This window comes from Cotesia typhae, unplaced genomic scaffold, assembly GCF_013202065.1.
Source record: "Cotesia typhae breed Kobodo isofemale line unplaced genomic scaffold, CoteBio_Ctyphae scaffold_13, whole genome shotgun sequence".
NCBI classification, from domain to species: Eukaryota; Metazoa; Arthropoda; class Insecta; order Hymenoptera; family Braconidae; genus Cotesia; species Cotesia typhae.
Genome location: NW_027423774.1, coordinates 506,162 through 530,135, shown reverse-complemented (window position 1 = coordinate 530,135; position 23,974 = coordinate 506,162). Strand labels below are relative to the sequence as shown.

Sequence of the window (23,974 nt, the reverse complement as noted above, 5' to 3'; positions counted from 1 at the left end):
TCAAGAGAAATATGGCGTAAATTCTGATTGCAATGCCACCTGCCGACTAATTTAAGAAATTTTCAACGCTCATACACGTCTACATTTTATTGACATTATGGTCTTTATATTTAATGACACTCAAGTTATATATAAAATTTTTTTTAGATATTTACAGCAATTAAATTATTATAAAAAAAATTAAATTAAAAAGTTTTACAAGTAAAAATGAAAATTTTTTTATTGTAATCAATTCAAATTTTTCGCGGTTTAGAAAAGTCGAAATGCTTCAGTGCAATCGTTCTTACCGATACGCAAGACAAATTTTTTTTTGGGTTTGCATTTACAATTTAATATTTTTCTACCAGAGGACACACTCTTAACAAGTCCCTTTTCTAACATCAACAACAATTATAATAATAATAATAGTATAGAATTATATTTAGTTTTTTATTTCTTATTATGTCAACTTGAAATTATAATAAAAGTTTATTACTTAGTAAAATTAATAATTGAAATAAAAAAGAGAGAATTATAAATTATCTATACATCTAAACATGATTAATAGTCTTTTTATTATCAATTCATCCGGGTAAGTGATATTTATTGTTATTTTGTTTGACAGATGTGTAAGGACAACCAAAATCTATGTTGAATATGAAATGTCAGATAAAATTATAAATATTATCATAGTTTTGACATAAGAATATTTGAAATAAAATTTATGGTTAATAATATTAATTCTAATCTTTTATTATTTAAAATAATAAAAAAAAAAAAAATAAATAAATAAATAAATATTTGCAGAGATGTATTCATGGAGAAACATTGGAAAAGTGCAGTTGCACGATCATTATGTGATTATTTTTTTGATCAGCAAAGGAGAGTTTTGTCCCCTGAAGATACTCCACCAGTTATTGCTACACCGCATCATTATTTAATTAGTATTTATCGATGTCATATGTTTTTTGTTGCTGTGTGTACAACCGAAGGTAAATTTATACGATTATTATTTGTCATCATTTTATTTTTATAAACTAATATTACTAAATAAAAATATTTAATTAAATTATTACAGTTCCACCACTATTTGTTATCGAATTTTTACACAGAGTTGTTGATACATTTGAAGATTATTTTAATGAATGTACTGAAACTATTATTAAAGAAAATTATGTTGTTGTCTACGAATTATTAGATGAAATGTTGGATAATGGTTTTCCTTTGGCAACTGAATCTAATATATTGAAAGAACTTATAAAACCACCTAATATTTTAAGAACAATCGCTAATACAGTAACAGGGAAATCCAAGTAAGTAATCTGATTATTAATTTAAATCATTTAATTTACATTAATGTAATATTTCTTGTATTTAGTGTGAGCGCAACTTTACCCAGCGGCCAGTTATCCAATATTCCATGGAGGAGAACAGGAGTAAAGTATACAAATAATGAAGCTTACTTTGATGTAGTTGAAGAAGTTGATGCAATAATTGATCGAACAGGCGCTACTGTTTTTGCCGAAATTCAAGGATATGTATGTTGTATGAAACACGATAATATTTTAATGAATTATTGAATTAAATCCTGTTTCATTTTAGGTTGATTGCTGCATTAAATTGAGTGGAATGCCTGACCTTACATTATCATTTATGAATCCACGATTATTTGATGATGTCAGCTTTCATCCTTGTGTTAGATTCAAGCGATGGGAGGTACATAATTTAGTTATACTAATAAATTTTCTAATTAATTTAATTAATCAATATTGAATTTTTAATGTAAAAAAAATTTCTAGTCAGAACGTATTCTTTCGTTCATTCCTCCTGATGGTAATTTCCGATTGTTGTCATATCACATTGGGTCACAAAGTATAGTAGCAATTCCAATTTACGTAAGACATAATATTAATTTAAAAGAATCCGGTGGTGGTAGACTGGATATAACAGTTGGGCCTAAGCAAACTGTTGGTCGAACAGTAAGTCTTAAATTAATGCTTCTAGACCAGAATACCCCTTAAAAATTTTTTTTAATTATTTTATTTTTATTAAGGTTGAGAATGTAACACTTGAAATACCGATGCCCAAAATTGTTCTAAATTGTACTTTGGTACCAAATCAAGGAAAATATTCATTTGATCCTGTTAGTAAAGTATTATTTTGGGATATTGGAAGAATAGATGTTTCAAAGTTACCCAATTTACGAGGATCTATTACCATACAAAATGGAGCAACATTTTCTGAATCAAATCCTGCTATTAATGTAAGTCTATCTATCGTTTTTCGTTTGGAATTATTTTTTTTTTTTTTTAACACTGGTTTCTACTTCTGTTTAATTTATTTAAAAAAATTTTATTTACTGCCTTCTATATTTTTTTATATGTAAATCTTAAATTAATAAAAAATATTTTGATTTTAGGTACACTTTACAATCAATCAATTAGCCGTATCTGGATTGAAAGTAAGTGGCTTGGATATGTATGGCGAAAAATATAAACCATTTAAAGGTGTTAAGTACATTACTAAAGCTGGGAAATTCCAAATACGAATGTAATTGTACAACTCAACAAATGCAAATGTAAACTTTCATTTACAATTTTATAACTATTTTAAATTTATATTTTTGAATGTCAAATGAATTAAATAAGATTTTGTTTACCTGAGCATAAAGTAATTCTTTAATATATTATGTTAGTATAAAATTATTTTAAAAAATTTCATGTATTACAACTCAATATGTACAGTAGTTTTTATAGTAAATCTAAAACAATCATTACAAATAGACTTTAACACAATAAATTTTTACTTTCTAAATCTTCCCAGGTTGAATGGGTAGGATAAGTAAATAAACGTTCCATATTAGTAGCATATGTTGTATGGTTATTAACTAGATTTTTGTAAATCTGAAAAAATAATTTGATCAATACAGTGTTGGTAAAGATATTAAAAATTTTATACTGTACCTTCAATGTTTGCAATAAATCATTAATGCTAACTGGTGGTAACGGTGATGACAATACCGATGTTGAACAAGCCATAGCGAAAGCTGTTGCTTGTTCCATTTCTTCAACCGTTTGTTTTACTGAAGGTACTTGTCCATCCGGGTCAACTATGTCAGTTGGTTTACTATATAAATTAAAATATAAGCAGAAAAAATGTATGTATTAAATTGCTGTTATCTATGTGGTAAAAATGCTCATAAAAATATATATAAAAAAATATTAATATTTTGATTTACCTTGAGTGAATTCCACGAGGTATAAACATTGTATTTCTCTTCCAAGAACAGGATACTGGTTCTCCTATGTTATAAATAAAATTTTTTTGATAAACTGTAAATCCCTTTCTCCTTGCAAAAACAACTGTAATTATATTTTTAAGAAATATTTGTGTTGCAGCAATTATTAGATGTGCTGTATTTTCATCTGCACTATCCATATTATTTTCCCAAGCAGCCAACATCAATCTTGCTAATACAAAAGTCCTATCAGGTAGCAATAATTCTTGTGCACTAGATCTATTAGCACCAATAGGTTCGTCTCCTACTGGAGATGACGTCTGACTTAGCACTTCTACGTACATATCTGCCGGCTAAAAAAAATCATTTTTAAATATCACTTTTATAAATATTATTTTCTATTATTTTATAATAGTAAATATCAATAAATAATTTATTACTACTTACTTCAAAATTAGATCGATCAGTTTTATATTTTCTCTTTAATTTTAATCGCTTTTCCTTTAAAGTTTTGTCTTTATCTGTGTGAATAGGTGTGCTGTTAGATTTTACAGGTCTAGAAGGTGTCGCAGTTGCAAGACCTCGTACTTTATTAAATAAACATAAAAGAAATTCATTGTGTAAATGAATTTGCTCGTCTGTCATAATATTCCTAGCTTCGCTATCAAACTCTTCTTTAGTACTCTAAAATCAATTGAGTTATTTATTTTGACTATAAAAATGGTAAGTTATAAATACTTATTTTTTTTTTTTTTTTTTTTTTTTAAATAATTTAATTTAATCATAACAAAAATTATTTTACCTTCATTTGGAACCATAGTTTCATTTTTTCGAAATATCTAAAAATAAAGTTTTGTTTTCATTCAATCACTGTAAATATATGATAGATAACCCTACAAAAAATACTTACACTTTTGCATTGTCACCAAGAGAATTGGCTAGATTTTTTCGAGCCAGATTAAGATCTTTTGAAGCTGCCATATTTATAAATGTTAAACAATTGTTTGTATTATTATTTTATTGATTAAGAAATAGTAATTGCTTTTTTAATATAAGCAGTTTACTATATTTCACTGTTGACTGTTAAATCAAGAAAAAAGTATAGTATAGTCCTGTGCTTTGAGTATAGTCACGTGATGAAATTTATTTTTTAAATTATTGGCGCTAAAATATGTTTTCAATGATAAGAATGACCACAACAATTATACAAATTTTCTTATTTAAAATTATTTAATTTATTAATACTAATAAAAAAAGTCAATTGCAAAAAATAAAACAATACAAATATATAGTTGACATAAAAAAATAAATATATTTAAATTTTGTTCGAAAATATTTTTTAATTTCATATATGTAATATATGAATAAAATTTTATTTAATAACATTCTTTTGAAATACCACAATTTTACAATTTGTATAAAAACTTTCTTAATAATATGTATATAAATATTTTAAGTTAAAAAAGATAAAGAGAATTGATTAGTCAAGTTAATAATTGTATGAATAGTTTTGAGATTAGGAAAGCCATTAAACGATAATTATTTTTTGATAAATGTCTAGACGCTTGTAAACGCGTGTAAAAATATATATATATATATATATATATATATAAATATTACTCGTGTCTGAAATCTTTTAATTATAATTTACTTGAAATTATAAAATTATCTATTTTTATTGTCGATCTAATGTAGATCAGCTCATATCCTTAGCAGGATTTGCATGGACAATATCCCAACTAATTAATGTAGCGTCGGACTTGATACATAAATCCATTACTACTTGTGCGTATTTATTTGCATGTTTAACTCCTAAGCATGTACCAGTAGCGATATTGTAAATAGGTGTACTGCTCTAAAATGAAAAAAATTAAATTTTAAACGAAATAATTTTATTTTGCATAATAAATTAAAATATCGTTTATACATACTGTTCCTTTATGATGCCATTCTTGATTTCCTCCCATTTCATGGCATTTTCCAAGTTTGGGAAATTTCCCGCTACCTTCTAAACATAACATTTGGCCGAGAATCAATTCATTTTTGTCGGTTTCATACCACATCTAAAACAATCATAAATTTTTTTTTTTTTTTTAATTAAACATTATTTCCTGTAAATGACTAAAAAAATTAGATACAGCTATAAAAATTACTTGAGACTTGGTTCGTAAACATGGGATGACTATTAATTTTGATCCTTTTGTTTTAATATCTTTTTCAGTTTGAATGCAAAGCCCAGAATCAGTTAATCGTATTTGATATTGAGCTGTATAATTTCTTATTCTTGAATGCCATGGTTGCATTGGTTGTTGATTTAATTTAAGCCATTTTTCTTTTAAATTACTTTGATTATCGTCTGGAAGCGCTAGTTCTGGATAAACTGTTTTTAAATACCAAGAAAAATCGTTACATTTCAATCGTTCACGCAGTGCTACACGATCCGATATATCACCATAATCAATTAGATGAACATTTTTCAAAAAATACTCTTTGTACTTATCCATCCAAACATACGCAACGCGTAATGAATTTTTTAACATTGTATCGACCTGACGATCATTACCATAAGGTCGTCTTCGTCTAAATACATGTCCGACTCGTGAACAAGGTATTAATTCAATACTACCTCCACACATCCATATTCTAAATGATATTTCCAAGTTCTCTCCACCCCATGTATCCATTCCTGCATCGTATTCACCCATTTCAATAAAATAATTTCTATCAACAGCAAACAGCCCGCCAGCCATCGTTGGTGATTTAAGAGGCTTTACAAAATCTTCATTACTTTTCAAATTACTTTTGGTACATTGTCCCATTTAAAATTTAAGCCCCAATTGAATCCGCCTCTAACCAGGGGACTTGCTGTGTATTGAAATGTATCTGAATTAATAATATCAATTACTGGCATTGGTAAAATTGTTGGAGATTCAGCAACTCGAGAAAGTAATGGTTCAATCCACATTTTATTAACTTCAACATGACTATCCAAAAAAATAAGCACATCACCAGTTGCTTTTCTAGCTCCAAATATTTTAGCTCTAATGAGCCCTTCTCTTCTTTCGGTTTTAAAAAATTTTATTTTACCTAAATAATTATCATTAATATACTTATTTATTTTATTGTGTAACTCATCGCTGTCACTGTAATCATCGATCAATATAATTTCGTGTAACAGATTTTCAGGTGTTCTATCAATTATAGAATGTAATGTTCTGAGTAGAGTCATATAGTGTTCATTGTAGAAACAAATAACAATACTGGCGTTTGGTAATTTATCTGAGTATTTTATAGCTGAACAAAGTTTATTCCTAGTGTCTGATATTGTTCTACTTATTCCAATATTGTCCGAGACTAAAGTGTTAAAGGCGTACTTCTTATAACCATCATCTCTCTTTTTTTGATCTTCTATGTTTCTTACTAATCCTAATTCATCAAGACCTGTAATAAAATTAAAACAATTATTATTAGCGAAACAAAAAAAAAAAAAGAATTCATGAAGCGCAATTGAGAAAATAAATAAATAGTACCATATTCTAATCCAATTGCTGATTTTATTGGCACCGGCTGCAATTGTTTAATAAGTTTAGCACTGTTTCTTTTACCACCAATTCTCTCCTCACCGTTGTCGTGTATTATTTTTTGTTTAAATACTGATTCTTCGAGTGGAATCGTGTACTCCGAAACTAACATTGTCGGATTTACCACGTTTGCATTTTGGGTAAGTTTTGAGTATAGATAAAGACTGAATGCCCATGTTATTGATGCAATTATAATCCCTGAGATGAATGATGCGTACCTTGTTGATATCATCTAAAAAAAAAAATAATACAAAATATGATTTATAAAAATTTTCATCATTCAAACTAAAAAAATAGTTATTAATCAATAATAAATAAAAATTTCTAATTTTATGTTTTTAAACATGGTCCAGTAGTATAGGAATGTATAATATCATATCATCCGATAACTAGCCCCTGTGGCCTAATGGATAAGGCATCGGTCTCCTAAACCGGGGATTGTGGGTTCGAGTCCCACCAGGGGTAAATTTTTTTTTTTTTTTTTTTTTTTTTTTTTTTTTATTATTATTATTATTATTATTTACAATTTATCTCAACATTATCAGAAATTTAATAATTACTACATTGTTTATTAATTTCATTTCATAATTTATATAGAAATAAAAAAATTAATGACACGATTTCACCACTAAAAAAATTTAGATTATATAGTTATTCAATTTATTAGCTACTAAATGATAATTTGATAACTCAAATGAAAAAATAAGCATTGTTATTCATCCAAATGTTATAAAAATATTATTAAATAAATAACAATAACAAAAAACTATAAAATTAATTATTTTTTCTAATAATTTATTACGATTGTGACTGACTGTAATGGACAACTATTAATGAGTAATTGTCAAAGCACTAAATCATATGTTTATGTTTATAAACATGTTCCATACTTACTATTGTTGGATAAATACTAACGATTAAAAAATTTAACTAAATGTGTCGAATAAATTTAATAAATAAATCTGTTTAAAACTATCATCTAAAATTTAATAGTTGGAACGAAAAATTATATTTTTAAATTATCGAAAAAAAAAAAAAAGAAGTATATTCCATATTTAGTACCTTGAAAAAATAATATTGTGCAAAAAACTATAAAAAATTTTCATTCTATGAAAAATTATTTTCCAGCAACGTTTCTATTTATAAATTAAAACAACTAAATACATTTAAATCCAATAACACTATTTATTTACTAGGTTGTATTTATTAACAGTTGATTATGGTGTTCACATTATATAGAATCACTTTACTAAACATCAGTATTTCTATACATGACAAGTACGTTTATATATATATATATATATATATATATATATATATATATATATATATATATATATATATTATATGCATATAATCTATATAATTACGTGAAAGTTTAAAAGTGATTTTACATATCATACGTGTACCAAAGAATTTGGGATTAAAAATTACGTAGAAAGTCTAGCAAGTAGAATGTCATGATCGAGTTAAAATTTATTAAAAAAATTTCATGTTTTTTTTTTTTTTAATCATAAAACTTTTTTACTAATAAATGATCAAATGATGGCTCACCAAACTTAGCACCCCAAAAATTTTTTTTTTCGAATTTTTTAATTTTCATTCTCACATACCATTAGTTCGTTGTTTGTTCTTTATTGTTCGCAATAAATAATTGTTTGTTCGCTAATTGTTTATTTATAAAAATTAAATAAAAATGCACTTTTAAATTAGCCCCCTATTTGCTAATTACAAGTTTTTATGTTTTAATGAGCCTTTCATTATTAATTAACGTTTGTTCTTCCATTATTAACGTTTGTTCTATCGTCAAAGTGTCTGTTTTTTCTTTAATTATTAATTTTTACTTAGCTGAATAATTATTCAAAAATACATGTGTTGCGCATGCGTCAATTTTATGTTTAAGCCGGTTTTTTCAATCACAGTGACAACAAGGAAATTTAAAACAAGTTATTCGACCGGAAGGAAGTTAGCGTAGAATAATTTTTTTTTTTCAATTAAACCATATGCCAATCAATTGCTCTTTAAATGCTCTATTAGAATCCGTAATTGCCCCACTCTTATTACTATTAGTTAATTTTTTATTAATTTTTCAAAAATTTAATTTTACTATAAAACATAAAATATCCACTTTTTTCAAAATTTTTTTTGTTCAAAGAATTGTTCTCAATTTGCTCTATTGATTAAAAGAAAAAAATTATAATTTTGCAATATTTCTAATAATTAATAAGAAAAAACTATTTGCATGCAAATTGTTGCACTATGACGTCATCGGTGGTCGTTGAATCCACTAAAAGCTGTGTTTACATGAATCCTCATTACGACAATTTCATGTTCGCCCTAATGTTTATAGTTTAATTTTAAGGTTATATATCCATGTTATTATTATTATACTCAAAAATATTTAATACTATTTATTAATTAATCATTAATTATATTATTACTCCTGCTCAAAAATGAAAAACCGTCAGTTTCAGCGATCTATTGTAGGTAGTTTAACGAACAAGTTGGAGCACTTCAGTGGCATCCGAAGAAATCTTATATGTTACTCGCTGGATCTGAAGACAAGTAAATATTTAATTTAACAAATATATTTTTTAAAGGTAAATAAATAATGAAAATAATTATTTTTAGAACCGTGAAATTATTTATTGACTGTCGAACGAGCGATACATTCAAAACGTGGGAAACTACAGGAGAAGTTGAACGTGTTTTGTGGAATCATTTTGAACCCAGTTATTTCTTTGTAAGTATTGTAATTCAGTGACATTCGGTAAGGACAGCACTTGAGGGAAATAAAAGGTCACGATAAAGAAATAACTGGTCTATCGCTCAGTTCTTCGTGTGCAGGATTTTTAGTATCCGCATCTGATGATGGAGTAGTTAAAGTATGGGACGCATTGAGTCCACAGTTATTGGAACCCGTGTGGGAAACAGAAACTAATCTGGAGCCATTCAGTGTCTTCATTTATCTCCAAACAGTCCGTTCACTATCGCTGTCGGTGGTGACCACAAATCTCACAATTTCAAAATCTGGGACCTGACGGAAATTTTTAATGGTAAGTATTTTCATTTTAAATTACTTTTGAACAAAATACTAATTCTCACGATTGATTTTTTAGGCAATGAAATATTTAGGTCAAGAAGATTGGTTAAGCCAGTCCCGAGCGAGGAAGCTGACGCGGAAAATCCTGAAGAGACTCAAGAGATGGAAACTGATGAATGAATTAGATATAAAAGGAAAATGTGTAACTAATTTTAATCAAGGTGTATACTCATTTCTTCTTTATGGAAAAAAAAATTTATCTGTACAAAACAATTAAGTTTAATTGTATTTTCTAAAAATCCTTAGTTCCTTACGAGCGCTAGTGATTTAAGAAAAATTAGTGATGTAATTAACCTGGCACTTCAATTTGACGTAGTAGTTTAAATTTCTAGAAAATCGAACTGAATTTAACAAACTAGCAAGTTGAAAAAATTTTTGTTCTTTTTTATTCGCTAGTATTCTTACTTTTGCTTACATTAATTATTTTTATTAATTTTATCAGAAAACAAGCACCCGTGTCTATAAGAATTACCCGCTGGTATAAGAAATTTGTGAAGTCACGAAGTTTATTCATTACAATTAGAATAATTGCAGTGTTTTTCATTAAATAACTTTATTTTATAATTTTAATAGTTGTATTATCAAGTATATAATCTCTTCCATGATTATAAATAATGTTTCTGATCTAACAATATTAGCGTGTATAATTCAAGTAGTGCATAAGGTAAAAGACCCAGTTACTGACACTGGCTTAGTTGTTTAACACTTGCAATTTTATTGCAATTAAAAAATAAAATATTCAGAAAGTTAAAAAATCAATATATAAGTAATAATATTCAATATTCAATAATATCAATAATTTATCAAATTGTTAAAGATTACTACGGTTGATTGAATGCGAAATGATAAACAATAAGTATAAAAAATAAGAAATTGTCAAAGCATTCATCTGTTGAAAATGCGAAAACTAAATCGCTCCATGCAACTTAATTTGCATAAATAAAGAGTATTATTTATTAATGCATATGTGTAGTATCAATACATGTGTATTTTGCCATATTGTTACTCGTAAAAAGAATATTTTTAAACAATATTTTATAATATATATATATATATATATATATATATATATATATATATATATATATATATATATTTTGTTTTTTATTTAGATAAAATTATTTATATAAGCATAACATTCATATAAATTTAATAAGTAACTTCATGTAATATATTATTTCCATTATTCATATATTATTCCAAGATATAAAATGCTCCATGAGGTTGAACATCAACATGAGCAGGCGCTGATTCAGGTTTTGCAGACATATCATTGTAAGTAACCCAATTACCTCCTAATCGTCGGCAGTAAGCAAAGTAGTGACCCGTTACATACGCTGCTACTCCAGATAATCTGAAAATTGATAAATTTGTAATGAATTAGTTATACCAGTGTCCATAAAATACAAATGTTATAAAAAGCAATAAATTTACCGAAAGCGTAGATTTATTTCAGATCCATCATCACTGTTAAGTTTCAGGTTCAAATGAATCGGAAGGTCACTCAACCTACACATTTTTACTTTCTTTGTAGTGCTATTGTCACGTATATCTAATTCTATAAATAGATATTCTTTAGGAACAGTAAAACGAGTTGCTATAGCTTTGTTGCAAAATCGGCAACGGACGTTGTAAATTTTATGATAGAACTGCAGAGCCTTTTCAAGAGCAGTAAAGCCTTGTCGAGAAATTATCGAATGATTGGCACTAACAACTGGAAGAGCTCGTAAAAAAACTTGACACAAACTACTTGAACACACTGTTGATTTAATAACGCTGGGTGCATCTTCAAATAATATCTTCCAGAGCTTGATAATATTGTCCGTACAATTAATCCTTGGAGCAATCATGATTTTCGTAACATCCTCTTTGATTTCATTTTCAGCATAAATAGGATTTAAGATAGACATACGATGTTGATATACTTCTTTCGTTGCTCCGGTTTTTATAAAGTGTTTTAAAAATTTAAATATTGAAAGATTCGAATTAGTTATGAAATTATGATAATGAGTATTATCTATTGCAACGGTAAATATAATTTGAGATATAGTGTCAAAGGGACAAGTATTCAATGCTGTCCACTTCTTTCCTTCAAATTCAACCGGACCGGTTTTATTACCATTACATAATAGAAAGTCCTTGCGTTTCTTGATACATTTAGATTTTTTCTCATCCACTAAATTGTTTAATAATGCAGCTTCTGGACAACTTTTGAAATAATGAACCAACTTTTTTATTTATAGATTTTTGTTTCATCATATTTTCCAAAGCAAGAGATAAAGGATCACTATCTGGTTTCAATGTCAAAAATTCTCGAGTAATTTTATTCTCATTATTTTGTACTTCATGTGAACTATTTAATTTACTAGGATCATTTTCATCGGAAAAGTTCATGGATGATGATAAATTTAAAATATTATCATCTATAGTATCTGAGGATGTAATGCTCATTGTTTTACAGTCAATTGTTGATCGTTCTACATCAAAACTAATATTATCTTCTACGTTAATAGGACCAATATTTATATTAAGATCCTTGTTATCCTCTTTAAAACTTGCACTATAATTGTGATCATTATGATTCTCAGACGTAGTCACAGAGTTATTTTGGTCATTTTTGTCTTTTGATACATTTATATTATCAGAAAATTCAATATGATTCTCCGGCATGGTGAATAAATCATTTTGATCCTCCTGGTTCGATGCATTTACATAATCCGGTACCCAATCATGATCTCGGTTAGTCTCGCTCTTTCCTAACCCTTTCCAATTTTCATACAAGTTCTCTTCTTTAGGTTTTTCTGCTCTTCATCGTTATTGACCACAAATTTAGTCAGTTTTGATCGAAATATATTGACACCACCTAGAATATCAGCAATGTGTAATTTTAAGAATTTGTTTACAGTTGTAGGTAGTTTTACTTTTTTTTTAAATTCATTTTCAAGTTCTTAAAATCCGAATTGAATATATTCGCAAAATTAGAAATAAATTATTAATAAACTAAAATAATTTTTATTTACTGATCTATACGTTTGATGTCATTGATAACAAATTGATATTGAACATCTAAGCAGTGCGGTCAGATCGTGGGTAAAGTGATCCCCCACTATGCCATTTTCAATATGCTCAGATGAGAGTGTCCCCAAAGTCGGGCTCTTTTTACCCACGATCGGCTGCACTGCATCTATAAGTTGACATCGTTAACTAAATAAGCCGTAACCCTGATAGCCAGCGCTTTCTCAGTAAGTGTTGACTTCCAGCAGTTACGGTTAATTTATACATCAAGTTGGCGGTAATTCTTCTTTCAACAACAGTTGTAAGCAAATTGACGGAAATCTACGGCCGCAACTTGAATACAAGTTAACAATCAAACTTGTAGTTAAATTTCCTTTCAACTTTACTACAATTTGACTGAAATACTTGTACAGCAAGTTTTGACGTCTATTTGCAGAGTAAGTTATAGGTAACTAATAGGTAATCGCTCGCTTTGCCAACTCTTTCCGTCAAGTTTGCTTCAAATTGCGGACGTAGATTGACAGTAAGTTATAGGTAAGGTGGCTATCAGGGTTAAGATTTTAATTGAAAATGAACTTATTGACTTATGATAAATTTAAATCATTTTACTGATATATTACCTTAGATAATTAACTTCATTTTGAGGTACAATAGTTTAAAATTTAGGGCCAGTTTTTCAAACGATGTTTTTTGTTAAAACACAGTCTTTTCCTATGTTAACCAAATAAAAACAAAAGAAAAAAATTGATTTGAATAAAACACATCATTTGAAAAACTGGCCCATAATCTCTAAGTGAGAATTAAAGTTGAATTTCAACATGTGTAATCCAAAATTTGATATACTCGGATTTATATGGATTAATATTAAAATGCAAGACTTACCATGCAAATCAGTATCGATATTATAAACTATGAATCGTAAAATTAGATTCTTAAGTTGAAATTGGTGCCACAATACACTTGTACTCTTCATGATTGATATAAATGAGCTACGGTCAACAATAAATAACCTGTAATATAAAAAAAAAAATAATTAACATAAATAATTAATTAATATTATCATGAATATATCAAACACATGTAAACATGTAAAATAAAAACAAAAAAATGATAATTTTTTTTAATCACTTTTACTATCGTAGAGATATAGTGTACTTACAAATAATTAAAATTCAATGATGGCACATTTGCTTGACAAATTATTAGATTAATATATCCAGAGTTCGGTAGGTAACATATTTCCTTGGTGAGTGTACAGCATACTAGTTTTTGAACACCAGATTTCAACAGCAATATTTCTCTCTGAAAAGAAAGAACATCAATAAATATCTATTAAATTTTTTTATTCATAATTTTTTAATGAATTATTTCAAATTAAGTTAAACTATCTTGTCGTGGAAGTAGTGTTGCTGCTCAGATCGCTTGTACTCTCAGCGTAACGTAAGATAGTTCTAACTTTAATTCATAACTATTCCCCTCTAAAAGTACTACGAATCGAAGGTATATCAGACACTGAGCTTAATCTATTCACAAGTATAATTGTTTGATATTTTAAAAATTCACAGTATAATATATAACAGTATTATTCGTGGTCCAACTATGTCTGTATATTCATTAACAGTCAACTCATTACTTAACAAAATCAATCGTAGCTTTGTAAATTAGGATATTAAAAATTTTGGAAATATATTTTCTTTTTATTTTGTATAATTCAACGTAAATAGGTGTATAAATTGATATGATACTGAAGTCAGCAGACACCTGTCAAATTTAAGGTTTTATTTCAGAAATAAATTAGTGGAAACAAAAATATTTAAAAAAATTGTACTTACAGTTTTTCAAATTATCTAGACGCGCAATTTTTTTTTTTTTAATTTTTTAAAATAATTTTTTCAATTATAAAAATCATAAGAATTATTACATGTCTGCTAATTTCAGTATCATAAATTGGCATATGAACAAATTTAAATATTTCGACGTGTTTTATTACTTAAGTACCACTAATAATATGCGATGGAAATACAATAGTGGTTAGGATTGATGTATTTGAAAACAAATTTAAAAAATATTTTTACTTTTTAACAGTAAATTGAAAATGACCAAGGAATTTTGATTAAAAATTTCGGAAACAAGTGATTTCAAAGTAACAAAAAATATACTCCATTGATACTCCAGATGATCTAAATTGGATTGAATCACAGATGAGTCTCACCACAAAGATTGATAACATGTACTCCGGTGGCTAGAAAAATTATATATTTCATATAATAATAATCTATACATATATAAGAGATTTTCTATGTATATAGTGACTCATCACGATATCTCTGGAACTATAAGGCCTAAAGACTTAAAATTTGGCAGGAATATTTCTTTCGTTAAGTAGAGATCAGCTAAGGTTTCACGAAATTCCGGCTCTAAAGAGAATTGTGGGGGCGTAAACAATGAAAAATTGATATTTCCAAACTACAGCTCCTGCATTCTCGAAACTCGATAGAAATATTTCTTTTGTCATGTAGAAGTCAACTAAGAACAAATTTTACGAAATTCCAATCCTAAAGGGGATTGCGGGGGCGTAAATAATGGAAAATTAATATTTTCAAACTGTAATTCCTATAAGCTTGAAATTCGGAAGGAATGTTTCTTTTGCTGTGGAAAGAACAGCTAAACATGAACTATGCGAAATTGAACGCTAAAAAAAGATTGCGGGGGTGCTAACAATGAAAAATTAGAATTTTTGACAATAATTTTCGACAGGATATTTGTAGAGAATCAAGAGTTAGCGTTTGAAATGAAGTAAAAAAGTAGGAGAACTTTGTTAATTAAAGTGGATCATAAATCCTCTTAGTAAAGTAAGAGACCCAGTACCTGTTCATGTTCCAGTACATGTATATTTGCGAATATAGATATACAAATACATGGAGTGAGCGGGTACTGGGGCTCTTACCTTAGGTGATTTTCGAAATTAATTCATTTACAATTGATAGTGTCTATAAATTTTGTAGCTGATATCTACGTTGTAAAAGAAATAATCTTACCAAATTTCAAATCTAGATTTAAGAATACGACCGTATCATACGCCCAGCAATGCGGGCGGATAACGGCTAGTAATATATAAAATGAATAATATATTTTTCATTCAAATTTCCGGAATAAATAAATAGGAGGATTATGTCATAATAATATAGTATTCATAATAATCGTTTTATACTCACTTTTAAAGAAATAACTATGGATGTTTTTTCACTATTTATCATAAATAACTATCACTGAAATATTACAGAAAATGTTTAAATAATGAGTATTTTGTTATTATTTCCACTCCACACGTTGCACGTCATTGAAAAACAATTAGTAATTATAAGTTTCTATGAGAGCGATCGATGTTCGCTACATAGAAAATTACCTTCATGAATTAAATTGAACTCACTGTATAGTACATTAAACAATAACTGGTAGCGCGATATATAAACAACTCATTATGGATTATATTCATACAAAAAAGTAAAACAAAAATCTTATTAATAATAGATAATCAAAAATGTACAACTTTATTGATGATGATCTTATTAATGTAAAGTTTTCATGAATTGTATGAGATTAAAAAAATTTTTTTCCAACTTTTACATTGGCAGTAAAGTTCCATTTCTATTCTTATAATTAATAAATTGATCAATAATTACTTATATAATTAATTGCTTTATCTTCGTCATTCTATAATAATGTCAAAATTCGATATGTTGTTAATTACATGTATATCTGCAGTTTCAAATTAACCCCCCATGTGCTAATTATAAGTTCTTTATGTTTTCATGAACCTTTCAGTATTTATCCACGTTTGTTCTATCGTCAGTGTCAATTTTTTATAATAATTAACAATTTATTCATCAGCTACATTATCATGTATACTAGTATTGCGTACACGCCTACATTGAAGCGGTTCTTCCCAGAATCAAAGTAAAAATAAAAAAAAAAGAACTCTAGAAATTATTATTATTTATCTTCCAACCAAGCTTATTCTAATATGGAAACGTAAATTTCGAATTATTTTCATTTAAATTTTTTTTTTCAAATTTTTTCATTCAAATCTATAAATTATTAACAGTTGCAAATGAAAAAGAAAAAAAAACACGCATAACGAGATTCAAAATCAATCTCCTTTTTTTTTAATTTTATGTTTTTGTAATGTTCAACTGTAAATACACCAGTTGAACATTCCAAAAATATAAAATTAAAAAAAAAGGAGATTGATTTTGAATCTTTTTATGCGTGTTTTTTTTTTATTTTTCTTTTACAACTGTTAATAATTTATAGATTTGCTTTAATATCTATGATATAGTCCGAAATTACCTCAATCAAAAATAAATCATGCTGATAAATTTTCTATTTTTATGGAATAATCATGTCTCATCATCTCTCTAAAAATTTAATTCAAGCGATACTTAAATATTTTATTATTAATTACACAGAAAAAATTATATAAAATTTCTACATACACATGCATGTGGCCATGATCAAAAATGTATTGTAATTATGACGTTTTATGATGAAATAATTGCTTTATTGACATCAGTATACAATTTTTGGTGAATGAGCAAGTAATATTATTAGTTAAATAGACTAAGCTCGGTTTGAAGCTAAATAATACTTTCTTGGATTCCTTCATTAATACTTTAATTTCTAAAAGAACCGCTTAAATTCAAAGTCGGCGCATGCGCAATAATAGTATGCATAATAATTTAGCTCATCAAGAAATTGTTAATTATTATCAAAAAAAGACACTTTGACGATAGAACAAACGTTAATAATGGAAGAACAAACGTTAATTAATAATGAAAGGCTCATTAAAACATAAAAAACTTGTAATTAGCAAATAGGGGGCTAATTTAAAAGTGCATTTTTATTTAATTTTTTATAAATAAACAATTAGCGAACAAACAATTATTTATTGCGAACAATAAAGAACAAACAACGAACTAATGGTATGTGAGAATGAAAATTAAAAAATTCGAAAAAAAAAATTTTTGGGGTGCTAAGTTTGGTGAGCCTCAAATGATCAATAATTTTTTTTTTGTTAGTTAGAATTATCACAAAACGACATCTATATAAATAGTTACAACAAAATGGAGATTACCGATGAAAATATACATTATACTGAAGTTAGCTGTCAGCTGTCAATTTCAAAAATTTTAATAACAAATTAATTACAATAAAAAATTCTTCTAAAAATTTTCACTTGTAGTTTTTATTAATTTTCACATGTGAAATTTTTTAATTTAATTTTATTTATAATAATTGCATTATTATAAAATTTAAAAATAATTGTTAATGTCTACCAACTTCAGTGTCATAAATATACGAGAATATACACAAATACATAAATTTCACCCAAGTTAACTGAAATTCACTAATTTTAAATTTTTACGCAGATACTGACAACCAATTATTAATTTAAATTGAGTGAGAACATTAAAACAGTAACTTTTTAATATTTAATTACTGTAAATATCAATCAATTTACTATTAAAGTAAGTTTGAAAGTTTTTTTTATTATTTTACTAATTAAATTTACTTTACTTGAAGGCATAAATCATCGTTTATATAATGAAAATTATTTTCCTAACCTCAAGCACCTGTTGTATTAATTTTCTATCTAAATTTGCGTTGAATGAAAATTTTTTTTAATATAATAATGTGAATATTTAACAATTTCTTTTTCTTTTATTATTATAGATGGAACCAATGACTCTAGGTTCTCCTGTCGGTAGTCCGATGCAAAATCCTGGTAGTCCGAGTACTAATCCAGCCTATCTCCCAAGTTTTTTATTAGGCGAAGCCACAACAGTAAGTATAAAATTGAGTTTATAATAAATTTACAGAAAATAAATAAATTAATTGATTAATTAAAAAAAAATTAAATTTAGCCGGCAAGATTAGGCACATCAAATATAACCGAATCATCGAGATTTTCAAATGTGGTCAATTCTAATATACCATCACCGATACCTAGCTATTCAACGCCAGATTACCGTCACAATAGACAAAAAGCAATATTTGCTAATGTTACAAGTCCTGGAAGTCCTAGAGTGGGGAACGAAAGTCATGCAGGCGGTCCGCCAACTCGAGGTCTTTTTGATTCTTTGGAAGTGACCCAATCTTCGGAAGCATACAAGAATGCTGAAAATTTAAGTTTATCTCGGCATCAAACTCGAATGAATATGAGCAATGTAAATGATTTATTTTTCATGGATAATAATACGAGTGTTAATAACGCCGAACCTTGTCAAGGACTTCTCCGATGGATCACTGTTTTTGGATTTCCACCTGATACTTTAAATACTGTTCTATCTCATATATCAAATAGAGTTCGCATTGTTGATAAGCATCCACCACCACATCCGCAAAGTAATTGGATTCATCTGAAATGTGCTACAGAACAAGAAGCTCAACGAGCACTTTTGTGCAATGGCAATATTGTATCAGGGTTAATAATGATCGGCGTTGCGCCCTGCACTGATGAAGGTGTTATTTTAAATCCGGATAAAGAAAATTGTAGTAATTTAAATCGAAGTATGAGAGTTTTTTCATCGCCAACTAAATTGAATCAAAGTTCTGATTATAATAGTGCGATACGTTCTCCAAAATTACACAACGCTCGACCACTAGCTTCTGGTTATAATCATCATATAAACTCTCATTCTGTTCGATCACCAGAAAACGTTCCACAAAAAGCTTCTGGTATTGTTTCTAAAGCTATGGAATTAGTTTTTGGTTGGTAATAATTGTTATTAAAAAAAATCCATATAATATTTTCCTTGGTGTCTTTATATATGGACATATGAATTTATATTGTGTAAAGTCATTTTATTTTAATGTAATAGGTTATTAAAAAATTATTCATAATAAAACTATCATTTTATCGCTCTGATTTAACTTTTGTATTGTTTATATTGTATTACTTATTTGTAATTTTTTTTTTTTTTTTTTTTTTTTTTTTTTTTTATAAATATTAAAAGCTAGAATTTACTTAAGACGATTATTGAGTTTTTCTTATTATTATATCTACAGTGAATACATTTTTTTTTGTCAAATTTGAATTACCAAGTATAAGTATCGACGTTTACATTCTTTATATTTTATACCATTTAGAACTCTTTTAAATCTGGTTTATTAGCTTGCAAATAATTGTAGATAACTTTATCTTCATATTTAAATATCTAAACATTGTACTGAGTAAATCAAACGTGAATAAAATTAGTTCGATGAATCAGAAAAAAAGTTTACTACTTAGAACAAAACATACCGGAAATTTAAGACTCGCATTTATTTAACAGTTGAAAAAATCCTGAGCTACATTATAATAAGACTAAATATTAATATTAAATATTTATAAACAATATTCGGACTGTTATATATATATATATATATATATATATATATATATATATATATATATATATATATATATATATATTAGTAAATATATTTTTCTTAATCTTATAGCCCTTATTTAAATTGAATTACTTGGGACTTTCAATAGTTGCGCTCCCTAAATCTGTCATTTTTGGATATTTCACTTTTTTCTTATCTAATTCATCTTGCGCCCATAAAATCATTTTTAATAAATTGTTTAGTCTTGGGTTAGTTGATTCTCTGTGCTCCATTTTCAAAATAGCTGTATTCAATTCACTAGCAATCTACAAAGACAAAAAAAAAAAAATTAATAAATTAAAAATGACTAATTGTTGACTTTTATTATAAATATTGATAATGAGTTCTTACCTTTTGTCGATGAGATGGATGCAATAAATCACTAAAAGGACTGTTATGAGGTTCTTCAAAAGCTAATAACGCAAGAGTTCTTTCCAATTCACTCAGAATATTGTCATCTGATTCTCCAGCTTCACTCAATTGTTCCTGAGCAAATTGCAATGCCTCTTCAATTCGCCCAGTACGTATTAATTCTATTAAATGAAGTTGTTGTAGATGGAAATATAAGTATCTGTCATTATCAAGTAGCTCTGGATGAAGCTGATTAACTAAATCTGTTGCTTCTTGAATACGTCCATTTTGAACTGCATCTCTTATACGAATCCTGTCGTCCATAGAATTCAATTCAATGGTTGGACCTACCCCAGATTCTTGTTGAAATTTTTCTGCAGCTTCCTTAAACCCTTCTAAATAAATAAGAGCAAAAATTTATTACAGATACAGAGCAATAATTGACTGTTATGAGTAATATATAAATTTATAAAAAATTTAACCTGTGACTAAATAGTTCATTATGAGATTATTCATAGAGACTCGTTGGATGTGAGAGCCAACTTCAGCCCCCCATTCATCCTTTGAATTACCGTTTTTTTTATCCATGAAATTCGTAAATCTATAATTAAAAAAAAAAAAAAATATCAAACAAAAACGCATTAAAATTGTAAATAGATATTTTAATTACATTAAAAACAAATTAATTTATAATAATTCAAATTGTAAATATTTTTACCAGAAAAAATATGTTTTATGCTCAAGTATTTTATCAATTTTGTTTATTCATCTAATGACGATTGTGAGATTGTTAAGTTATGAAGATTCACCATGAAAATTATTGAATGAGTCTGAATTTTATATTTTTAATCAAGTTCACAATAAAAAAATTTAATTTGCATTAAATTTATACACTCCAATGGAAAATTCCATACAGTACAATATTTTTATACATAATAACTGTACGTAAATCAAAACAAAATTAAACGTCACTGTATTTGTGTATGGAGTCGCTCTGTTTTACTATTTTTTTCTTTCTTTGGGAGAGTTTCTTCCTTGAGTATCCATTTACGACAAGTTCATTCTAGAGGGCAGCACCGCCTTAAGTTCGATTCTGCGCTGTAATAAAATGTCAGCGAATTCAATTGTCACAGAAATAATAATACTGAAGTTAGTAGTCAGCTGGTAATTAAAAAAATTTTTTTAATTAATTAATTACAATAAAAAAATGCTTCTAAAAATTTTCACTTGTAATTTTTATTAATTTTTACATGTGAAACTTTTTAATTTAATTTTTTTTATAATAATTTAATTGCTATAAGTATCTAAAAAAATATTTATATCCGTCAACTTCAAATGAAAATTAAGTTAGCCGACATTTAAACTTTTTTAGAGTTATTTTTATTAATAAAACTATTACAAAAAAATTAAAAGAAAAAATTGCACATGTAAAAAATTTGAAAAATTATAGGTGCAATTTTTTAAAATATTTTTTTTATTGCTAATTTAATTAATAAAAAAAAAAAAATATATATATATATATATATATATGTAAAATAATAATAAACTTTTGTAAAATTTCGTTAAATCTGTCTGAAAAAGTAGGTAATTTTTGGCCTAGATTGATAATGAGGTACGTAAATTAAAACTTATTTAATAAGCTTTTAGATTCAATTTAAAGAAATCCGATAGGACAAAGTTAAATGAATACAATAAAATTATTGACAGCTTACTCTTATTAATTCAAATAAAGCGATAATTAAACTATTTTTATTCATTTCTCGGTAGTAGAGTAGACAATGAATCAAGTTTGAGTTTATTTCAAGAATTAAATCCAAACTAAATGTTTCAGATCACAATTCAAAGTGGAGTACGTTGAATAATTTTTTACAATTAAATAGTAAGTATCCTGTTTGACTCAATTTATTATTCATAAGTTAGTAATTCTTACGAGCGAACCCGGTTACTAAAATTAGTAAATTGGTAACCACAACGTGTTACGTACATATAACATCTACATGCTAATTTTTTCTCTTTAAAAATGCTACCATCACGCAATGTTACCCGTTATTAATCGGTAGCCACAACTAATTCGTTTTTCTGTGTATTTTACCTCGTCATTAATATTATATATTACTGAGATATATACTTAGTTCATTAAATTATATATCATTATACTCATTATCCATTTCACATTTTTAATATATATCATTACTAAAAGCTTAAAATTATTACTTTCTAAATTAAATGTAATCTTCAATCTCGACATGAAAATATACAGATTATGAAAATCTCAGTGGCATTTAACAGATAAGGGAACATAGAATTTACAATGCATTTTGTGGGAAAAAAAAAAAAAAAAAAAAAAATGGCAACATACGTTTTTTGATGAGGCTCGACTAGAGAAGTTATAAATATTTTTGGAGAGTAAAATTTCCAATATACATTTTATTTCTGGAATCTAACATGAATTAATAATCCTGCTTTAATTAAATGGATATAAAATCAAAATTTTAAAAGCCTCGACTTTTAATAAAACGAATAAATCCATTGAATTAACATTTTTTTGTTAATTTTCTGAAGAAATTTGCACCGAAAAAAAAAAAAAATTGAATTTAATAAAGAAAATCAATGTTAAAGATTAAAATAGTCGTGACCCATGTAAAATTTTTATTGAAGCAAGATAATTTTCGTCGCTCAAAAAAATTTTATTTCAACCAAAATAATTTTTTTTGAAAGAAGAAATTTTCGTGAGGAAATTTGTTCTCTAAACAAGAATTTTTTGTATTGAAAATTGTAGTTTAATATTATTTTGCTTAGAGAAAAATAATTGATATATTTTATCGTGAGCTATCCTTAGACAATTTTATATAAAATAAATTAGATAAACCTTAGACACGTACTATTAAAATGAACAATTATTTTGTAATTATTTGCATTGACATTGGAGGTTGCCGGATAAAATATACAAGAAATTATGCAGTTACAATGCCCATTACCATCTGTAGTTGCAGGAGCGAGTGCGCAGAAGATTAAGCATGACGATAGTAGGGAAAAGAGTAAGAGTAAGAGTCATACACTCTCTTTTGACGCTTGTAGCGGTATGGTGGGGCAAAAGTCCGCGAGTCGACGAGAATTGACTCGCTGGTTGATGAAGTGAGAGAAAATAATTTAGGATCGAAAAGTGTGAGCGAGATGTGTATTTCGAGGCCACTATTGCGGGTGTGAGAGGGGGCCAAACCACCCGGGCTTTTGAAAAAGTTTTATCTTGCCGGCGCGTACCGTCTCTCAGACGCT

General features: G+C 27.1%; 6 protein-coding genes, 1 long non-coding RNA gene and 1 other non-coding gene across 10 annotated transcripts; 4 read left to right on the top strand and 4 right to left on the bottom strand.

Annotated features, from left to right (window-relative positions):
* The first annotated feature begins 414 nt into the window (after positions 1-414).
* Positions 415-2,759, top strand: Carmine (AP-3 complex subunit carmine). Its single transcript, XM_074255444.1, has 8 exons — positions 415-571; positions 787-971; positions 1,058-1,292; positions 1,358-1,517; positions 1,582-1,695; positions 1,779-1,958; positions 2,033-2,242; positions 2,399-2,759. Exons 1-8 carry the CDS (start codon positions 537-539, stop codon positions 2,531-2,533), a joined length of 1,254 nt encoding a protein of 417 aa, XP_074111545.1. The 5' UTR covers positions 415-536; the 3' UTR covers positions 2,534-2,759.
* LOC141535491 (transcriptional adapter 1) lies at positions 2,629-4,292 on the bottom strand. 2 transcript variants are annotated; one of them, XM_074255446.1, is made up of 6 exons: positions 4,128-4,292; positions 4,020-4,056; positions 3,665-3,901; positions 3,218-3,570; positions 2,943-3,105; positions 2,629-2,882 (listed from the first exon to the last, which is right to left on the bottom strand). In XM_074255446.1, exons 1-6 carry the CDS (start codon positions 4,196-4,198, stop codon positions 2,766-2,768), a joined length of 978 nt encoding a protein of 325 aa, XP_074111547.1. In that variant the 5' UTR covers positions 4,199-4,292; the 3' UTR covers positions 2,629-2,765. The 2 variants fall into 2 exon arrangements, with proteins under 2 accessions (XP_074111547.1, XP_074111546.1); XM_074255445.1 differs by having other exon boundaries at positions 2,629-3,105.
* Positions 4,293-4,600: 308 nt separating this feature from the next.
* Positions 4,601-8,046, bottom strand: Pgant35a (polypeptide N-acetylgalactosaminyltransferase 35A). The gene is given in 6 exon segments (XM_074253773.1): positions 4,601-5,072; positions 5,149-5,280; positions 5,371-6,017; positions 6,020-6,658; positions 6,748-7,030; positions 7,861-8,046. Coding segments are annotated over 5 exon segments (1,860 nt in total). The 5' UTR covers positions 7,861-8,046; the 3' UTR covers positions 4,601-4,913.
* Positions 7,191-7,263, top strand: Trnar-ccu (transfer RNA arginine (anticodon CCU)). The gene has a single exon. It is a non-coding gene; the product is annotated as a tRNA-Arg (tRNA).
* An 881-nt stretch (positions 8,047-8,927) lies between the features above and the next one.
* On the top strand, positions 8,928-10,114 carry LOC141535492 (uncharacterized). Of its 2 annotated transcripts, XR_012480600.1 has the most exons (4): positions 8,928-9,160; positions 9,267-9,363; positions 9,430-9,854; positions 9,918-10,114. It is a non-coding gene; the product is annotated as an uncharacterized LOC141535492 (long non-coding RNA). The 2 variants fall into 2 exon arrangements; XR_012480599.1 differs by lacking the exon at positions 8,928-9,160 and having other exon boundaries at positions 9,182-9,363.
* An 865-nt stretch (positions 10,115-10,979) lies between these two features.
* Positions 10,980-16,266, bottom strand: LOC141534375 (uncharacterized). The gene is made up of 6 exons (XM_074253699.1): positions 16,132-16,266; positions 15,000-15,158; positions 14,076-14,218; positions 13,799-13,926; positions 11,336-12,764; positions 10,980-11,255 (listed from the first exon to the last, which is right to left on the bottom strand). Exons 5-6 carry the CDS (start codon positions 11,809-11,811, stop codon positions 11,096-11,098), a joined length of 636 nt encoding a protein of 211 aa, XP_074109800.1. The 5' UTR covers positions 11,812-12,764; positions 13,799-13,926; positions 14,076-14,218; positions 15,000-15,158; positions 16,132-16,266; the 3' UTR covers positions 10,980-11,095.
* A 2,019-nt stretch (positions 16,267-18,285) lies between these two features.
* Positions 18,286-19,849, top strand: LOC141534694 (nucleoporin Nup35). The gene is made up of 3 exons (XM_074254218.1): positions 18,286-18,444; positions 18,650-18,760; positions 18,841-19,849. The coding sequence occupies exons 2-3, from the start codon at positions 18,650-18,652 to the stop codon at positions 19,693-19,695; spliced, it is 966 nt and encodes a 321-aa protein (XP_074110319.1). The 5' UTR covers positions 18,286-18,444; the 3' UTR covers positions 19,696-19,849.
* Positions 19,850-20,225: 376 nt separating this feature from the next.
* Hou (GID complex subunit 8 homolog protein Houki) lies at positions 20,226-21,711 on the bottom strand. Its single transcript, XM_074254228.1, has 4 exons — positions 21,417-21,711; positions 21,181-21,299; positions 20,699-21,093; positions 20,226-20,613 (listed from the first exon to the last, which is right to left on the bottom strand). The coding sequence occupies exons 2-4, from the start codon at positions 21,284-21,286 to the stop codon at positions 20,437-20,439; spliced, it is 678 nt and encodes a 225-aa protein (XP_074110329.1). The 5' UTR covers positions 21,287-21,299; positions 21,417-21,711; the 3' UTR covers positions 20,226-20,436.
* Between the last annotated feature and the right edge of the window lie 2,263 nt (positions 21,712-23,974).

Coding starts and splice junctions, on each gene's coding strand:
- Hou (XM_074254228.1), bottom strand. CDS start 21,286: ATGGATAAAAAAAACGGTAATTCAAAGGATGAATGGGGGGCTGAAGTT. Junction 21,094..21,180: donor AATGAACTATTTAGTCACAG/GTTAAATTTTTT, acceptor TTATTTATTTAG/AAGGGTTTAAGGAAGCTGCA. Junction 20,614..20,698: donor ATCCATCTCATCGACAAAAG/GTAAGAACTCAT, acceptor TTGTCTTTGTAG/ATTGCTAGTGAATTGAATAC.
- LOC141534694 (XM_074254218.1), top strand. CDS start 18,650: ATGGAACCAATGACTCTAGGTTCTCCTGTCGGTAGTCCGATGCAAAAT. Junction 18,761..18,840: donor TATTAGGCGAAGCCACAACA/GTAAGTATAAAA, acceptor AATTAAATTTAG/CCGGCAAGATTAGGCACATC.
- LOC141534375 (XM_074253699.1), bottom strand. CDS start 11,811: ATGTCTATCTTAAATCCTATTTATGCTGAAAATGAAATCAAAGAGGAT. Junction 11,256..11,335: donor GAAATAAATCTACGCTTTCG/GTAAATTTATTG, acceptor ATCAATTTTCAG/ATTATCTGGAGTAGCAGCGT.
- LOC141535491 (XM_074255445.1), bottom strand. CDS start 4,198: ATGGCAGCTTCAAAAGATCTTAATCTGGCTCGAAAAAATCTAGCCAAT. Junction 4,057..4,127: donor CTTGGTGACAATGCAAAAGT/GTAAGTATTTTT, acceptor CTTTATTTTTAG/ATATTTCGAAAAAATGAAAC. Junction 3,902..4,019: donor AACTATGGTTCCAAATGAAG/GTAAAATAATTT, acceptor AATTGATTTTAG/AGTACTAAAGAAGAGTTTGA.
- Carmine (XM_074255444.1), top strand. CDS start 537: ATGATTAATAGTCTTTTTATTATCAATTCATCCGG. Junction 1,959..2,032: donor AGCAAACTGTTGGTCGAACA/GTAAGTCTTAAA, acceptor ATTTTTATTAAG/GTTGAGAATGTAACACTTGA. Junction 2,243..2,398: donor AATCAAATCCTGCTATTAAT/GTAAGTCTATCT, acceptor TTTTGATTTTAG/GTACACTTTACAATCAATCA.